The sequence below is a fragment of the Lithobates pipiens genome, unplaced genomic scaffold, assembly GCF_037356315.1.
Source record: "Lithobates pipiens isolate NorthernLeopardFrog02 unplaced genomic scaffold, aLitPip1_a1.2 Scaffold_22, whole genome shotgun sequence".
NCBI classification, from domain to species: Eukaryota; Metazoa; Chordata; class Amphibia; order Anura; family Ranidae; genus Lithobates; species Lithobates pipiens.
In genome coordinates this window covers 141594946-141613261 of record NW_027507784.1, presented here as the reverse complement: position 1 = coordinate 141613261, position 18316 = coordinate 141594946, and the positions used below count along the sequence as shown (strand labels likewise).

Here is an 18316-nt window from a genome sequence, read left to right as displayed (position 1 = left end):
CTGTATTGTAAGGGGGGGGGGGAGTTATGATGTGAAGGGGGGCTGCATTGTAAAGGGGGGGGGGGTGCTGTGATGGAAAGAAGTGCAGTGTAAAGCTCCATGCACACTGGAGCTCATAAACTGCAGTTTATTGGAGTTTGGGCGTTTTTTATTTTATTTTTTTTAAAAGCCCATAAACTCCACTCTATGTTAGCCTATGTGTCCATGCACACATGGATGTTTTTTAGCTTTAATGAGCAGTGGAGTTTATGGGCTTTTTTTCTGAATGCCAGAAATTTGCGTTCAAACTGACGTTTTTCATCGCTAAAAAACGACAAACAGCGATTAAACGCGCATAATCGCTCATAAACGTGCGTTAACTAGTGTTCGGCGTTCTATTTTTTTCAATGCATTGTGGGAGTTTGGAATGCACTGTGGGATTTTTGGAGTGTCCTCTGTGTATTTTTATTAAAAACGCCCATAAACGCTAACGCTCATAAATGCTAGTACAAAACGCTGTTACAAGCAGGGTTTTCAAAGTGTAAAATGAACTGATGAGAAGGGAGTGGAGTCATAGCAAAATATTTTACTGACTGGTCCCCCATGAATTTTATTTTAATACCCCTGACCTATAATATCAGATACTGAGAATTACAGCTAATAGACAATAAGAGAAGTGCTTCATAAATGGGAAATCTGAAAAAATACTGAGAATTACACCTGGCATACAAAACAAGAGAAATGCTCATGTTTCATTTTTTGGATTCAAACATACAAATAGGAGGCGAATGCGTGGAGGCTCTGAGGATGGCGGCATAGGACCGGAGCTCCGCACAGAGCCGGCCATACAGTGAAAATAAGAGGCGGGTACCGGCTATCTAGAGTTCCCAAAATAACGGGAAAAGGTAGAGGAGACCCCAGGGAACCTCTCTATGCTGGTCAGGAAAAAAGGAAAAGCCCTGAATTCTTTCTTGGAGACCTTTTTGAAAAGCGGGTCATTTTCCACAATGGCAGCCGCACCTCAGTTAAAAGTTCAGTCAGCAGCTGAAGTTTCCACAGCAGGCAGGCAAATTGTTAACCCTGCAACCCTCTCCTGTGCTCCACAATTGTCGGGCTTAGTTCCCTCTCTTAACATTTCATCTCTTGAAACTACAGTAACTTTGATAGAACGTACTGTTGGCTTATGGGTATGCCCTCACTGGATGCTAACCCCATTCACCCTGTCTCTATAACTGTACAAAAAGTGCAGGCTCCTGAGGTAAATTTTAATGTGACTGAAATGTTTGCTAGAATCTCTGAACTGCTGGACAAAAGCCCATCACAAAATGCTGACAGGATTACAGGAGAAATAAGGGCAGATTTCCAGACCCTGGGAAACAGAATTGAACATATAGAACACTAGTGACATCTAGCTATCTCCAGGGCGACTCGGAATACTGATCATTTGCAGTTTTTGCAAGAACAGCTTGACATTGCTCAGACTTGGATCGATGACCTCGAGAATCGATCGAGGAGAGAGAATTTTCAGATCAGAGGGTTACCAGAAACAATTGCTGATGTACAAACTGCAGTTCGAGATCTTATCAAATCCTTGATCCCTTCGGTTCCGGCTCATAAATTAGAACTGGATAGGGCTCACGGTCCCTTGGCCCTCCAAGGAAGGATCCCCAAGAGACATTGTAGTAAAACCGCATTTTTATTTTATCAAGGAAGAAGTGATGAAGAGATCCCGTCAACGGCAACAGATTCAGTATCAAGGGTCAGCCATACAAATATTTGCCGACATTTCCCCTTGCACCATCCAAAAGCGAAGATCATTGAAATCCCTCTTGGCAGCACTCGCCAAGAAAGACATAAAATACTGTGGGACCTTCCCGTTTGCCTTGAAATTTACCTACAAAGGTAAACATGCATTCCGTAGCTTTCCAGAGGGTGAACATCTCCTGCTGGGCCTGAAGCTCATAACACATGAATCTGACATGGAAACAGCACCCACACACCAACAGGGTTCAGCGAAACGTCAATCCCCTACAAGCCCACCATCCTCACGATGGGGTAAAGTTAAATACAGGAGAATCAAAGATAACCTCCCTCCCTGATGAGACTCGTAACTCTCTTCTGTGTGAAACTTTCAACTTACTTTTTTCTTGCCGTGTTCCTCAGGCGAAAATTGTTTTTTTGTTCACAAATATCGAATGTAGACTGACTTGGTTCTTACTAAACGGAACTATTGCAGGAATACACTTCAGTGGTCTCTACATTTAGTGGTTTCTAGTTTTTCTAAGTAAAAGACTCGTTATTTTCAATGTTTCCCCTAGATAGATGGTTTAGACTGCTATCTTAAAAGGGGCCTCCTGTTAGCTGGTTCTGCACTTTGAAAGTTTTACAATTTTATTTTATTTTTTTCATACACTGGCACTGGCCAGTGCAATCTGGCAGCGGCGTAGGCGATCGCGTCCTGTCTCCTGTCAGGTATGGAGACGAGTGAGGGGAAGATGGCCCTTCCCCGTCTCCATACAATTGCTGGGCGAAAGCGACATCAAAACGTCACTTCTGCCCACAGCTCTTAAAGGGCTATTTTTTAAAAAAAATTTAAATTGCAAATTTTTATGTTTTTCTTATTGCATTTTAGTCTAAATTTGAGATCTGAGTACTTTTTGACCCCCAAATCTCATATTTAAGAGGTCCTGTCATGCTTTACTATTACAAGGGATGTTGTAATAGGAATAAAAGTTACTATTATTATTTTTTTTTTTTTTAATGCTTCCCGATGAGCTCGCGTGCAGAAGCGAATGCATACGTGGGTAGCGCCCGCATATGAAAACGGTGTTTAAACCACACATGTGCGGTATCAACGTGATCAGTAGAGTGAGAGCAATAATTCTAGCCCTAAACCTCCTCTGTAACTTAAAACATGCAACCTGTAGAATGTTTTAAATGTTGGAATAAAAAATGTTTTTTTTTTTTTTTAACCACTTCCCGACCAGCGCGCGACGATGTACGTCGACAGAATGGCACGGGCAGGCATATTGGCGTACATGTACGTCCAATATTCGATGCCGCCCTGCCATCGGGAGCGCGCCGCCGGCGGCGCGCTCCCGCGCTGGTCGGGACCCCCGTGAGTCCGGTCGCGGGACCCGCGGACTCAATCGCCGCGGGCATCCCCGCGATCGTCTCACGGAGCGGCCGAATGGAGGAAATGCTGTATAAACAAAATTTTTCCATTCTGCCTAGCAACTAGTGACGCTGATCTCTGCTCCATGTGATTGGAGCAGAGATCAGTGTACACTAAATGAAAGCCCAACCCCCCCACAGTTAGTAACACACCCCTAGGAACACTTAACCCCTACACTGCCACCCACTGGTTAACCCTTTCACTGCCAGTGTCATTTACACAGGAATCACTGCATTTATATAGCAGTGATTACTGTATAAATGACAATGGTCCCAAAAATGTGTCCGATGGGTCCCCGACAATGTCGCAGTCACAATAAAAATCGCAGATCGCCGCCATTACTAGTAAAAAAAAAATAATAAAAAATTATTAATAAAAATGCTATAAAACTATCCTTATTTTGTAAACGCTATAACTTTTGCGCAAACCAATCAATCGCTTATTGCGATTTTTTTTTTTTTACCAAAAATATGTAGAAGAATACATATCGGCCTAAATTGAGGGAAAAAAATGTTTTTTTATATATTTTTGGGGGATATTTATTATAACAAAAAGTAAAAAATAATGCGTTTTTTTCAAAATTGTCGCTCTATTTTTGATTATAACGCAAAAAATAAAAACCGCAGGGGTGATCAAATACCACCAAAAGAAAGCTCTATTTGTGGGAAAAAAAGGACGTCAATTTTGTTTGGGAGCCACGTCGCACGACCGCGCAATTGTCAGTTAAAGCGACGCAGTGCCGAATCGCAAAAAGTGGTCTGGTCTTTGACCAGCAAATTGGTCCGGTCTGAAAGTGGTTAAACGTTGGAGATTTTTAAGGGTAAAGTTTGTCGCCATTCCACGAGTGGGCGCAGTGTTGAAGGGTAACATGTTGGGTATCCATTTACTCGGCGTAACATCATCTTTCACAATATTAAAGAAAAAAAGTGATGTCTTATTTTTTTTTTTTTATTCAAAAAAGTGCATTTTTTCTAAAAGTGCGCTTGGGAGACTGCTGCGCAAATACGGTCTGAAAAAAGTATTGCAATGACCGCCATTTTATTCTCTAGGGTGTTAGGAAAAAAAAAACCAATATATAATGTTTGGGGGTTCTACGTAATTTTTAGCAAAAAATAAATAAAATCTGTTTTAAACATGTAAACACTAAATCTCAAAACGAGGCTGGTCCTTAACCAGTTCCCGACCGGCGCACGACGATGTACGTCAGCAGAATGGCACGGGAAGGCAAACTGGCGGACAGGTACATCCAGTTGAAATTGCCGACCTGCCATCGTGTGCGTGCCGCCGGTGGTGCGTGCTGGTCGGGACCCCTGTGAGTCTGGTCGTGGGTCCCGCGGACTCGATCGCCGCAGGGATACCCATGATCGTCTCATGGGGAGGCTCAGTGTCACTTGTTGCTAGGCAGAACTGGGAGATGATTTTTACATCGGCACCTCCCGTTCTGCCTAGCAACAAGTGACACTGATCTCTGCTCCCTGTAATTGGAGCAGAGATCAGTGTTCACTAGCACACAGCCCAGCCCCCCACAGTTAGTAACACACCCCTAAGACTCACTTAACCCCTACACTGCCACTCCCTGGTTAACCCCTTCATTGCCAGTGTCATTTACACAGGAATCGGTGCGTTTGTAGAGCACTGATTGCTGTATAAGTGACTGGTCCCAAAAATGTGTCAAAAATGTCCGATGTGTCCACCGTAATGTTGCAGTCACAATAAAAATCACTGATCGCCGCCATTACTAGTAAAAAAATATAGTAATAAAAATGCCATAAAACTATCCCCTATATTGTAAATGCTATAAATTTTGCGCAAACCAATCAATAATCGCTTATTGCGATATTTAAAAAAAAAAAAAAAAAAAAATGTAGAAGAATACGTATCGGCCTAAACTGAAGAAAAAAAAATTTTTTTTTTACATATTTTTGGGGGATATTTATTATAGCAAAAAGTAAAAAATGGTTTTATTTATTTTTTCAAAATTGTTGCTGTTTTTTTGTTTATAGCACAAAAAATAAAAACCACAGGGGTGATCAAATACCACCAAAAGAAAGCTCTATTTGTGGGGAAAAAAACGGATGTCAATTTTGTTTGGGAGCCATGTCGCATGACCGCGCAATTGTCAGTTAAAGTGACGCAGTGCCGAAACGCAAAAAGTGGTCTGATCTTAAGCCAGCAAAATGGTCTGGTCTGAAAGTGGTTAAAGAGGAGTTTCCCCTAAAAAAAAAAAAAAAAATATATAAATTACTGCAGCTGCTGACTTTTAATAATCGGTCACTTTACCCTTCCCAGGGCCCCGCTCGTCCCCACCCCCCCTCTCTGCGGCGCCGCATTGCAACTGTGGGCACCCGGCTGCGGCTTCACAGCCAGGTATCCACTGCGCATGCGCGACCTGTCACGTGTCCCAGATAACTGACAGGAGGGATGGGGCGGAGCTGAGCCCTTTCTGCACCAAGGGGAAGTGACGTCAGGAGCCCAGGCACTGAAGGAGGCAGACTACGAGGGACCTCCTAGCAACAGGCATTTAGAGGTGTGGGTTTTTTTTTTATTTCTATTTTTTTTTTTAAGGATTTTAAGCTTTTTTTTTTTTTTGGTGGGTAGAACACCACTTTAAGGGGTTAATGATGTCTCTCTATGGCTATTCCTTCTTCCTTTTTTTTTTTTTTTTTTTTTTTTTTCTTCTTTCCCTCTAACTTCTTTTCTCTTCTAGCCTACCTGCTGATTAGATATCCCCATGAGGTGTATTTAGAAGTGTTACTCCCAATAATAGTAAATGATCTTATTTTGTTTACCTTTTCTACCACATGGAATGGGGTAGGTGACTGGATTGGTCAGCGTTTATTTTTCTTTTGCTCCATGGCTGATAGCAATGCTACTTCCCCTCTACGCATTATCTCTCATAACACTCAGAGGTTGAATTCCCCAGTCAAGAGCTGGAAGGCCTTTCAGGTCTATCGTGCTCGTCACATTGATGTCGTTCTCTTACAGGAAACTAATTTTCTAATGCAGAACACCTCCTCATTTTTACATGCATTCTTCCCAGTTTTTTATTTGGCTAATGCTGAAAACATAACAAAGGGAGTAGCGATTTTATATTTTCTAAACAATGCAAATTTAATTTTAAGATGGAACATAGGGACCCGGAAGGGAGGTTCTTATTAGTTAAGGGTATGATTGATGATAAGTTATATACTTTCATTTCTTACTATGCTCCTAATAAAGGGCAAATACAGTTCTTTAGAACTGTTCAGGACCCTCGGCCCCCTCATGGAAGATGTTATAATTATGGGAGGAGATTCTAATACAGCCTTTGACACTGGTCTGGATAAATCTAACCCACTTAAAGAGGAAGTAAATCCTGATGAGTTTACTTCCTCTTTCATTCCCTGCAAAGGTAAAGCATAATGGACTACTATGCATCGCATAGTAGTCCATTATGTGTCACTTACCTGACACAGGAGCCAGCGAAGTCACCGCTGTCCCCTGTAGTCCAGAGCATCCATCTTCTCGGTGGGTCTCGCTGCTCCGCCGCTGTCATTCGGCGAAGCCGCAATGACGTCACTCCTGTGCATGCGCACGGGAGCCGCCACTCGCGGCATATCGCCGTTGACCGTGGCGCGCTCGGTGCGCCTGCGCGCTGCTGTCTACAGCGCATGCGCCGTAGACAGCGGTGCCTGTCTTTCGGCAAATATCTCCTAAACCGTGTAGGTTTAGGAGATATTTCTTGGACCTACAGGTAAGCCTTAATCTAGGCTTACCTGTCGGTCAAAGTTGGTTGTAAGGGTTTACAACCACTTTAAAGCACAATCAGTTAGACCCAGCAGAGCTAGTTTACAAATAGCGCAAATGATTTTTCAGTATGGTTTAACTGGCATTTGGAGGGAACTAAATCTAAACTTACAAGATTTTTCTCACTACTCAAAGCCTCACCGGTCTAATTTGCGTATAGATCACATCCTTGTCTCTATACATCATATTCCATTAGCCATTACATCCTCTATTAGATGTAACTTGGTCAGACCATTCTATGGTTCTATTAACAGTAAGAAGAGGTAATTGTGGACAATATGCTTCTCATTGGACTCTTGATCTATTTTAAAGGATCCCATTATAGTGTGTGAAATGCAGGAGGCTCTGAGGGAATATTTTTGCCTTATTGGTGTGGGTGACGTTTCTGCAGAAACTATAGGTGGAACACAAGGTGACCATTAGAGGCAAACTAATACAAATTTCAGCAAGACGAAAGAGAGAGAGGATGTCCGAAATAGAGAGATTGGAGAATGAGTTTACTATTTTAAGAAAACATAAAAGAGATCCCTCCAATGTTCCTATTTCGAAGCTGGATGCTGCTTGAATGGCCCTAAATTTGTCTCGCAAACAAAGGAGGATAAATATATCAGATAGACTGGGGCCAAGTTTCACCAGACTAAAGACAAAATAGGAACCATGCTAGTACATAAATTGTCACCCAGGCTTCGCTCACACGCCCTTCCTAAAATCAAACAGGTGGATGGTACCTTTTTAACCTGAATTCACAGCGCATAATGAAGGCATTCCAGGACTTTTATGCTGATTTATATCTATCTATAGAAGGCAGAGATAAGTTCTAACCCCTCTAAAATAGAAGTGTTCCTAGATAACCTACATCTACCAACTCTGACGACCACTCATAAAGCAGACATGTCAGAAGTCATTAAAAGCGTTAAAAGATGTTACAGCGCCAGGACCTGATGGCTTCTCTTCCCCATATTTATAAAACTTTTTATGAACTCCTAATACCCTACCTCACTAGATTCTTCAATTCCATGACTAAGGGCACTCGGATAGGTAATCAACTTTTATATGGTGTATATTTCTGTAATCCCAAAACCAGATAAAGACACCAGACAAATAGAAAACTATGAACCTATTTCCCTAATTGATAATGACCTTAAAATATTGACCAAAATATTAGCAAACTGATTGGAATCATTTATAGGACAATATATTAATAACGATCAGGTGGGGTTTATCCCTGGTAGACAGGTCCCGATCAAGTGTGAAGAGCAGTTGATCTTGTATCAATAATGCAATCGGAATGGGAGAGAGGAAATAAACAAGAAGGTTATGCTATTATTGTTAGGCCTTCTATTCAGTTTCATGGACATATTTCTTTGCAGTCCTGAGACGCTGGGGATTTGACCCAAATATTTTAGGAAGCCTTATATATATTCAACACCAGTAGCCAGAGTCAGACTTCAGGGACTCTTCTCTGACCCAATTAAGATTGGCAGGGGCACTGGTCAGGGCTGCCCCCTTTCGCCCCTGATATTCGCTATGATTGAATCTTTGGTGATAGCCATTCATATTAATCCGAATATCAGGGGGATTCGGTGTTGCCAAAATAATCATAAATGTGCACTGTTCGCAGATGACCTTTTGCTATTTTTATCCTCCCCAAATTCCTCCTTGCCAGAGATATGTTCATTGCACAATTAATTTGTATCAATATCAGGACTTGGAGTGAATATGTCTAAATCTCAGGCTCTCAACGTGTCCCCTCCAAGCTCTCTGGTCTCCCAATTACAGGAAACACCAATTTTGTTGGAGTAATTCATCAATTAAATATTTGGGACTTAATATAACTCCCAAGATTGAAAATATGTACCAAGCAAATTACCCCCAATGTATCGAAAGCTTGAAGCTGATCTCAAGACTTGGGAGTCGCATAATATTGCTTGGATTGTCAGAATTAACTTGGTCAAGATGACCCTCTTACCTCGACTTTTGTATTTGTTTCAAGGTAAAATTAATAAATTTTATATGGAACAAGAAAGGTTCACGTCTATCAAACGTAACTTATTCAATCATCCTAAACAAGGTGGTTTGGGTCTTCCAAACCTCCTATGGTACTAGGGGTGCAACGGATCAAAAAACTCACGGATCGGATCGTTCCTCGGATCAGAGTCACGGATCGGATCATTTTTCGGATCAGCAAATAATAATTGAATTTGCAAAAAACCTGTGAAAATTCCACCACCATATAGTCCCCACTGTAATATCCACAATCTCTCCCACTGTAATATTGGCTGAGCATGGCAGGGTATTGCAGGGTATGGAGGGATGGCTGCTTCCATCCAATCTCTCCCCTTCACTGTACAGATTAGTACAGAGAGGGGAGAGGGAAACGTCATGTCATGACGCCAGTTTGTTTACAAGTGATCGCTCATCTGTTCCAAAATCCTCTTTCAACATGGCATGGATGTTGACGCCTTCAAATGGTGGCAGGACAAGGGGGTATACCGCATTGGCCATTTTTAATTTTTTTTTCTCGCACAGGTCCACTACCCCTTAAACATTTTATCAATTAACTAGATCTTCCCTCTACAGAAAAGTCTACATTTTACCAGATTTCAAGCTTTGTTCACTCTTTATGGAAAAATAAACCGAATCCTTCGGGATTCACGGCATTTGAAGGTTGGTGTGGACAAGCCATGGAACAGAAGGGGGGATCTCTGTGATCTATGCATCACTTGCTTCCAACTCCATGAAATTACCATACATGTTGGCCTGGGAGAAAGACTTTCAGACCGAGTGGGATCTGGAGGACTGGTATGAGAACTACTCTTGCTCGATTAAAGGCATATATAATACTTCACTCATAGAGGCTAATGTCAAAATAGTCACAAGATGGTACTTGGTTCCCACAAGATTGGCAGCAATGTTCCCTTCCACTTCACCTTTATGCTTTAGAGACTGCCAGGGAGTGGGTTCTATGTTTCATTTATGGTGGGAATGTCCCAGAATTCAAGGATTTTGGCATAGGGTCTTCCACATCATACAAAAGGTTACAGGTTTGTGCTATCTCTCAAACGCCAGCGATTGCCTTGCTGAATGGATTCTTGCCGCATGTGCCTAAAATCACACCTAAATTGATTTTGTTTACATTGGCAGTAGCCAAATTAATTATTGCCAAAGCATGGAAGAGTTCTTGGATTCTCTATTGTCCATGAAAAAAAGATTTCGTGGATAATAGAACAGGAAAAAATGGTTAGTTTCTTGTTGGATAAGACTACACAATTTGAAGCCACATGGGAACCCTGGGCTCGGTTTATGGGAATTTCTCTATCGGGCATAGGGAGCAACACAAATCGCTGATCTTTGATCTTCACATCGGACAGATAGGCATTCTATACTCTTTTCTTTACTATTCCTTTATCTTTTTCTTCTTCTTCAGTCTTTTCTCTTTTAAATATTTTCTTTTTCTGTTATTGGAACAGTATTATTATTTTTCCTAAAGTTACATAGGAATTCTCAGGTTTATATACTAATTTGTCATTCTAAGGTCAGGCTGTTGGGCTTTGCTCTAGTATGATGAAAACATTATATGGTACCCCTGTTAAAATCCGAAATAATCTTTGAGCTGAATATGGCAGGATGTTAATATCTCTTATCTCTCAAATAGAAGTTTATAGGGAAGAATGGATGGTGAGAGAGAGGATCCTCACCCCTCCTGGGACACAGCGCGATCACTTTTGGGGTGTCAAAGGGGCAGTGAGGCTAAAGCCTATCATAAAATGTGCAGGTGTACTGCTTGAAATTGTATGGTTATGGTCAGTCAAAATTTATATTATAATATTCTATATTTTATTTATCTATATAGTTAGTTCCAATTACCACAGTGGTAAGATAACCAATAGTCTGTGTTCACATATTTTGAATTCACTGTGAATTATATTGTAATGATTTTTCTATGATGATTATACTGTAATAATTTTTTCAATGACTATAAAAAAAAATTTGAATGAGAAAAACATACAAATAGTTGTGTCCAGCAAAACAAGAGACATGGTACTGCTATGTTACATACAGTATATCCGGAATAAGAGCAAATGCTGAGAATATACCCAGCATATAGAGCTAGTGCTGTGGTAACCTGTAATGGACAGTACTGTGCAAAAGGATTAGGCAGGTGTGAAAAAATGCTGTAGATTAAGAATGCTTTCAGAAATAGACATGCTAATAGTTTTTATTTTTTTATTTTTTATCTGTTAACAAAATGGAATGTAAATGAACAGAAAACAAATACAAATCAAATCAATATTTGGTGTGACCACCCTTTCCTTGCAAAGCCGCATCAATTCTTGTAGGTACACTTGTACACAGTTTTTGAAGGAACTCAGCAGGTAGGTTGTTCCAAACATCTTGGAGAACTAATCACAGAATTTCTGTGGATGTAGGCTGCCCCAAATCATTCTGTCTCTTCATGTAACCCCAGACAGAGTTGAAGATGTGTTGGGATCAGGACTCTATGGGGGCCAAAACATCACTTCCAGGACTCCTTGTTGTTCTTTACGCTGGAGCTAGTTCTTCATGACTGGCTATATATTTGGAAACATTGTCCTGCTGCAGAATACATTTTGGTCCATCGCACACCTCCTTAATGGTATTGTATGATAAATTAGTACCTTATTTATCAGCATATAACACGCACCCCAAGTTTAGGAGGGAATTTTAAGGAAAAAAAAATTACATTTTAATGCCCATCAATACAGCCTTATCAGTGTCAGTGCAGCCTTGCCCCAGTGTCCATTGCAGTCTTGTCATTGTTACTGGATGGATTTAAAATTGGTGCCACGAGATTGCAGTGACTGGGCGGAGCGGAGCCAGCACCGCTGAAATCGCAGGGACTGGGCAGAGTGGAGCGAGCACCTCAGCGATTGATGGGACTGGGCGGAGAGGAGCGATCGCCGCTGACATACACATAGCCGAGCGTACTCAGCTCTGCTCAGTCACACCCACTCCCGCCCTTTGATGGACATAACACAGGTCCAATGGAGGGACTGGGCGTGTCTGTGAGCGGAGCTGAGCCTAGCTAAGTACACTCGGCTATGTGTATCTCTGCGGTGATCGCTCTGCTCTGCTCCCAATCAGCAGAGATCGGCATATAACACGCACCCATGATTTTCCCCTGATTTTAAGGGAAAAAAGTGCATGTTATACGCCAATTTTAAATACGGTATCAATTTCTAGCACCAGACCTTTTCCATAATGTTAAACTGATGATATATAGGGAGCTTTTAAAGCGCCGCCTATGAAAAATATAGGGTAATTAAGTTGGTTTCCATTTCACGGGCACATGCAAATTTAAGGTTTGACATGTTGGGCATGTATTTACTTGGTGCAACATCGTCTTTATATTTTACCAACAAATTGGGTAATTTATTGCATTTGTATGCCCTAAAATCAACTTTAGTGTATTGTTTACCTCTGTGGTAATATTGTGTGAAATAAAATAAAAAATGGAACTACCACTATTTTATTTTCTAGGGTGTTTGTTTTTGGTGGTTCTATGTAATCTTCAGGCCTAAAATAATTTTTTAAACGTGTGGGATGGGTTATACAGTCTGCCTACAAGTCTTATATCGCTAATAAATTTAAGGAGCAAGGCTTCAATATACTATGCCATTGGTAGAGGGTTCCGATTACTCTACATGAAATCTTTCCTCAAGCATCTTCCTTCTGTTGGCAATGTGGCCTAAAGGCAGGCTCTTGCGTGCATGTCTTCTGGAATTGCTCAAAAATACACCTATTTTGGGAAAAAGTATGCCAGTTGGTGATCCAGCTTACATCGGTGGAATTGGGGAATCCCCCCCCCATGAGGTGTTTGCTTCACCTCAATAGTGTCCCACTGTCATGGTACAAATTCTCACTTACGCAAGCTTGGGCCTGTATCCCGGTCTTGTGGAAACAGTCCATCACTCCTGCAATCTCCTTGTGGTTGTCTAAAATCAGTTATATTGAACATATGGAATATCTTACACCTTCCTTCTACCAAAGGGAGAAGTTTTGTGACGTGGTACCCATGGTTGTTCTTTTCAGCTTATCAAGAATTAATGTGTGCTGCAGATATGGAACGCCCTCTGGACAGTCCTGACCAACCACCTGCCTCTGCCCAACAGGTTCCAACCTAGAAAGTTTCATTAGGGTCTATGCCTGTTGCATGTTAACCTGGCAAACATCAACTGGCCTCGATTTTGCTATTTCAGCTGTGCCTGAGCTGTCTTGTCATTATTAATGTTAAACGAGGCTGTTATCCTGTGCTCTCACTAAATAAAGAATAAAAAGAAAACTGATGTAGCCACCACATCTTATGATTGGTAAGCTGCAATATAATACATTTTTGATTTTGGGGTTTAATACCGCTTGAAGCCTTCTGCGTGTCTGCAGAAAAAAAACTTAAAAAAACGATGGTAGCGAAAAGGAGTAAAGTACACACGTCATGGGAAAATATAAAGAAGGTCCCCAGCATGCTTCCAAGCTAACTAGCAAAAAAATAAAATAACTGTCTCCCCTACTCAGAAAAAAAACAAAAAAAAAAACGGGCTGCTAAATGTATATTGAGATTCTACTGAATTAGAAATGTGAGTGGATTCTGGATCCTGAAAGACCCTTACTCATGGACAGCCAAAGTGTGTCCACATCATTTTGGGCAGTAATGTGGATGGCCCAAAAAGAGATTAATCCTATGAACTGAAGTGGAGAGACCTTGAGACTGGAGTTTCACATGACTGCTTTTTTAGGTGAGTAAATGGGCTATTACATAGGATATATATATACATTTTTTTTTTTTTTTGTTTTTTGACAATCCAGCAATCAATGGGAAGGGGGTGTAAAATGCCTGGGTATGGGCTTTAAGTCCTGGTTCACACTGATGCAGTGCGGGATTTGCAGCGACTCCTGTGCTGTTCCTGCACCGCATCACAATCGCACTCCGTTGATGTGAAACACTGCTGGTGCCAATGTTAGCTTGGTGACACCCCAAAAAGTGTCTGCAAAACGCAGTGTGATGGGCAGAATTGGATTCCATAGGTGTGAATCCCTGGAATCCGATTCCAGTGTGGGGGAAAAAAAATTGCATGCATCCTTTTCATGGGGGTGCAGTGCGTTTTTAAACCATGCCAAATGAATGGGCTCAAATCACACTGCAAAGTATCACATGTGATTTGAACAGGAATGTGGTGCAGTTCCTGCCTGAATTACATGCGTTTTCCCCCGTACTGCACCAGTGTAAACCCAGGCTAAAGGTGAAATCAAGTTGCTATTGCAGTGATTAACTAAATTGTACATTTTTTCTTGTGTCTTGAGGTTGCATTTATGGGTGACCCCATTTATAAAACCTGTTTTGTAGAGAAACATGTACATTGTACACTGTGTACTATTTTCTGTACAAATTGAATATGTTGATTATGATGCTTTCAGTGTTTATGCATTGTAAAAATTATTAATTTTTTTGTTTTTTTGTTTTGTTTTACTAGGACTGGGCATTTTTATCGCCGCATATTTTTGCCTCAACAAAGATTGACCCTAAAGAATTAACCCAGAAGTTAGACGTGGACACACAAAGCTTGGCATCAGTTAAAAAAGGTACAGTGTGCTTTACATTGCTTCTACTTTACTCAGTGTAAACCTTTTACTAAGCCCTAGTTATTCAAATCAAGAAATCTGATGAAGGAAAGAATGCATGAACAAGTGGTTGGTGTTAAAACCATTAGTAGATACAGGAACACGGGCTGTTTAAAGTGGTATTAAACTTAAAAACAAAAATGTAATATATTGCACGTTACCAATCATTCGATGTGCTGGCTGCATTCATTTTTTTTTTTTTTAGGCTGTTTTCATCTGGTGATCTGGCCAGTAGCTGTGTAAATTGTCAGGACTGTACATTGTAGATACTTGTAATAGAAAAAGTATACAGTATACTGTTGGACACTAATTTCTTTTTTGGTCTGCTGCTCTTTGCTGTATTTCTTTGGTTTCAGTTACTCGGTTTTTGTGGTTTTGCTCTATACAGGGCTTTTCCTTCATATTTTTCCTGTTTCATTGTCTGTCATCCACAAAGGAAATGGTAAATTAGTAAGTGAACACATACATACACACTTAAGCCTGAAAGTATGACACAGCGTTCAAAATTTGAAAACTGTACTTCAGGCAAATGATGAGATGCACAGATGGGTGCCCAAGGTTGGGGAAATTAGCTTTTTTTTATGTTTTGTATCTTTGTCTGTTCAGTTTTGAGATTTAAACAGCTCTTTTTCCAAACATATAGAAGTGATCTGGCAGTTTTTACTACGTTACCACTTCTGCCAGAGAGACCAGGGCTCTAGAACTGCGGGTTTTTTGTTTACATCCTGTTATTGCCGCAGTTCACATCATGTGTTCCTGCTAGGTTTTTGACAGCCCATTTGTATCATTGGGCTGCCAAATAAGTGGAAGTGTGCCTAAAGTATGGCAGGTGTGAGTTAAAATTATGCCTTACCAAATCGCATGATACTGCAGTACCATGTGTTTTATAGGCTGCAAACTCTTGTGTTTGCTAGATGCTTTTGGGTGCCATTAACATTTTCATGGCACCCACGTGTGTCTAAAGAGGGCAGCATGTTCCTGTGTGTGTGTGTGTGTGTGTGTTTCCCGCACTGCAATTGCTGTGAACAGGCCCTAAGGGTTAAAGTATGTGTAAAACCAAAACTTGTTTTGTTAGTATTTAATAGGAAATAGGACGCCTGCCTTCCCTTTTCCCTTCACTTCTTGTTCCAGAGACATAGCACAAAGTGTGAGCGATCTCATCTACACAGTGAATCTACCCAACAGGTGTACAAACCGCGATAAAATCTATAACGGGTGTTCTAATCTTTCCACATTCTGCCTAAAACGTTCTATTAAAGTTGATCCCTCCTTTTGTTTCCAGCCAGGGAAGCTGCCATCTTGGCCTTTGTTTTGACAGGTGTTTAGAGAGCACAACCAATGCGACATTCCTGGCACATGCTGTTTTTTCTTTATCATACATCACAGGACATAGTTAGCCTATTATTCCATATTTACTGGGTTATACGCCATCTTTAGGTGAATGGACACTGATAGACCAAAGTCTTAGACAGGAAATCCACCCCTAGTTAACCCCCCCCCCCCATACAGGAAGTACTTCAGTTTTTTGCTAGTGTCTGCATTACCCAAACGTGTTTCGGGAAATTTGCGAGCTTTGGGGATGGCCAGATGTCGATCTGTTGGCATCCAGATTCACCAAAAAGCTACATCAGTTCAGAGTTTTGAACAAGGTATCCCTTGGCAATCGGAGCAGATGCTCTGGTAGTTCCATGGAGCCAGTTCTCCCTGGTTTATGCTTCCCCCTCCGATCCCTCTCCTCCTACGTTGGTTGCACAGGATTCGGAGAGAGGGGGTTCCAGTCATCCTGGTGGCACCAGCCTGGTCCAGAAGGGTTCCCAGAGATTGTTAGATTGGCAATAGACTGGCCATGGACGCTTCCGCGCCGCCCTGATCTACTAGAAGGTCCTATATTCCACCCTAACTTACAGCCTCTAAATTTGACAGAATGGCTAATGAAGCCAGCGCGTTGAAGGATCTGGCATCTCCGGACTGGTGGTGTCTACCCTAGTGAATGCCAGAAAAGTGATCGCTAGGAAGATCTATCATGAGGTCTGGAAGTCTTATATTGCTTGGTGTGAAGCCAGAAAATGGAATCCTTCTAAATATATGATTGGGAGAATTCTGTCGGCTGTGGAAATCAGATTGGCTTTGAGTACAGTCGGGGGTCAGATTTTGGCATTGTAGGTATTCTTCCAAAGGCCTTTAGCCTCCCATTCGCTCGTCTGAACCTTTATGCAGCTGGTTACTCGTTTGCTTCCCCCTATTAGGTCACCTTTGTGTCCTTGTGACTTAAATTTGGTGCTGTCTGTGTTACAGAAACAACCATTTGAGCCTATCAAGATTCCATAAGTTTTGCTGTCATATAAGTTAGCCTTCCTGATGGCCATCACTTTGGCTAGAAGGGTGTCTGAGTTGATGGCCCTTTCATGTAGGGAACCATACATAATCCTTCACCACGATAAGGTGGCGTGTCCTATTCCATTCTTCTTGCCAAAGGTGGTGTTGGCCTCTCCTTTGAATTACGACATTGTTTTGCCTTCTTTTTTTTTTCTCTCTCGGCCTCGTTCGGAGGAAGAGAGACGACTGCATTCCTTGGATGTAGTACGGGCAGTCAGAGTTTATTTGTCTAGCTCTGTGGAGATCCAAGGATCAACCCCTTTTTTTTTTTGTTTTACCAGAAGGACCCAAGAAGGGGCAGGCAGCTTCCATCACCCATTGGAACTGCCAATTGATCATTCAGGCCTATGGTCTGAAAGGTAGGGCTCCCCCTTCAGGGTGAGAGCTCATTCTACCAGGGGTGTAGGAACCTCTGGGGCTTTTCGCCATCAGGTATCTTTGGCTCAGATTTGGAAGGCTGCTACCTGTTCTTCAGGGCATAATTTGATGAGATTTTATCAGGTGGATGTTAGAGCAGCCGAGGAGTGTACTACAGGCTGTCGTATAAAGTCTGATAGCTATTTTGATTTGATTTTTGGCAGGGTGTCTCCCTCCCCTCAAGGCTATTGCTCTGGGACATTCCCAGTAAGTGAAGAATAATAGCCTAACCTGTCCCTTGATGTATGATAAAGAAAATAGGATTTTTTAAATCAAACTTGCCTTTAAAATCCTTTTCTTTTAAATACATTATGGACACAGAGGTCCTTCCTCTATTTTGGGGATTCAATGCTTGCTGCAAAACTGAATTACTTTCTGTATGAGGGGTTATATAGTGGTGGACTTCCTATTTAAGACTTTGGTCTACCAGTGTCCATTCAACCCAAGATGGCGTATAACCCAGTAAGGAATAATAGCCTAACTCTGTGTCCTGTGGTGTATTCAAAGAAAAGTATTTTACAAGTAAGTATGGGAAAAAAAATGCTAGTTTTAAAACTGTTAGACCAATGGGTTTAGTTCCGCTTGAGACCCCTTTCACACTTTTGTGCGACTAGACCTCAAGATTACACAGGCATTGCTTAAAGTCGTGGCAAAAATCATGCCAAAGTCTTGCGACTTTCAGGTCGCACAAGTGTGAAAGGGGTCCCTTTAAACCCAAAAGCACTTTTTTACCTGGTGATCTGGCCAGTAAATCCTGTTTTTTAACATAACAAGCTTTCCTGCAAATGTATATGCTATATACACATTGTAGAGCATCATCCTAGAGAGGGTTAATATAAGAGGGCAAGTACTACTTCCCTTTCATGCCTACTTATAAGACCCCTTTCACACTGGGGCGTTTTTGAGACGCTTTAATGTTAAAAAAAA

General features: G+C 41.4%; 1 protein-coding gene and 1 long non-coding RNA gene across 2 annotated transcripts in view; one reads left to right on the top strand and one right to left on the bottom strand.

Annotated features, from left to right (window-relative positions):
- Window positions 1–18316, top strand: part of SLX9 (SLX9 ribosome biogenesis factor) — a 308491-nt gene that overhangs the window by 3721 nt on the left and 286454 nt on the right. Inside the window, exon 2 of the mRNA XM_077448410.1 lies at window positions 14449–14557. Within this exon, the coding sequence (XP_077304536.1) occupies window positions 14449–14557 (109 nt within the window). The remainder of the gene's footprint in view (window positions 1–14448; window positions 14558–18316) is intronic.
- The window catches only part of LOC143924221 (uncharacterized), a 292570-nt gene that overhangs the window by 256992 nt on the left and 17262 nt on the right, over window positions 1–18316 (bottom strand). The window lies entirely within an intron of this gene.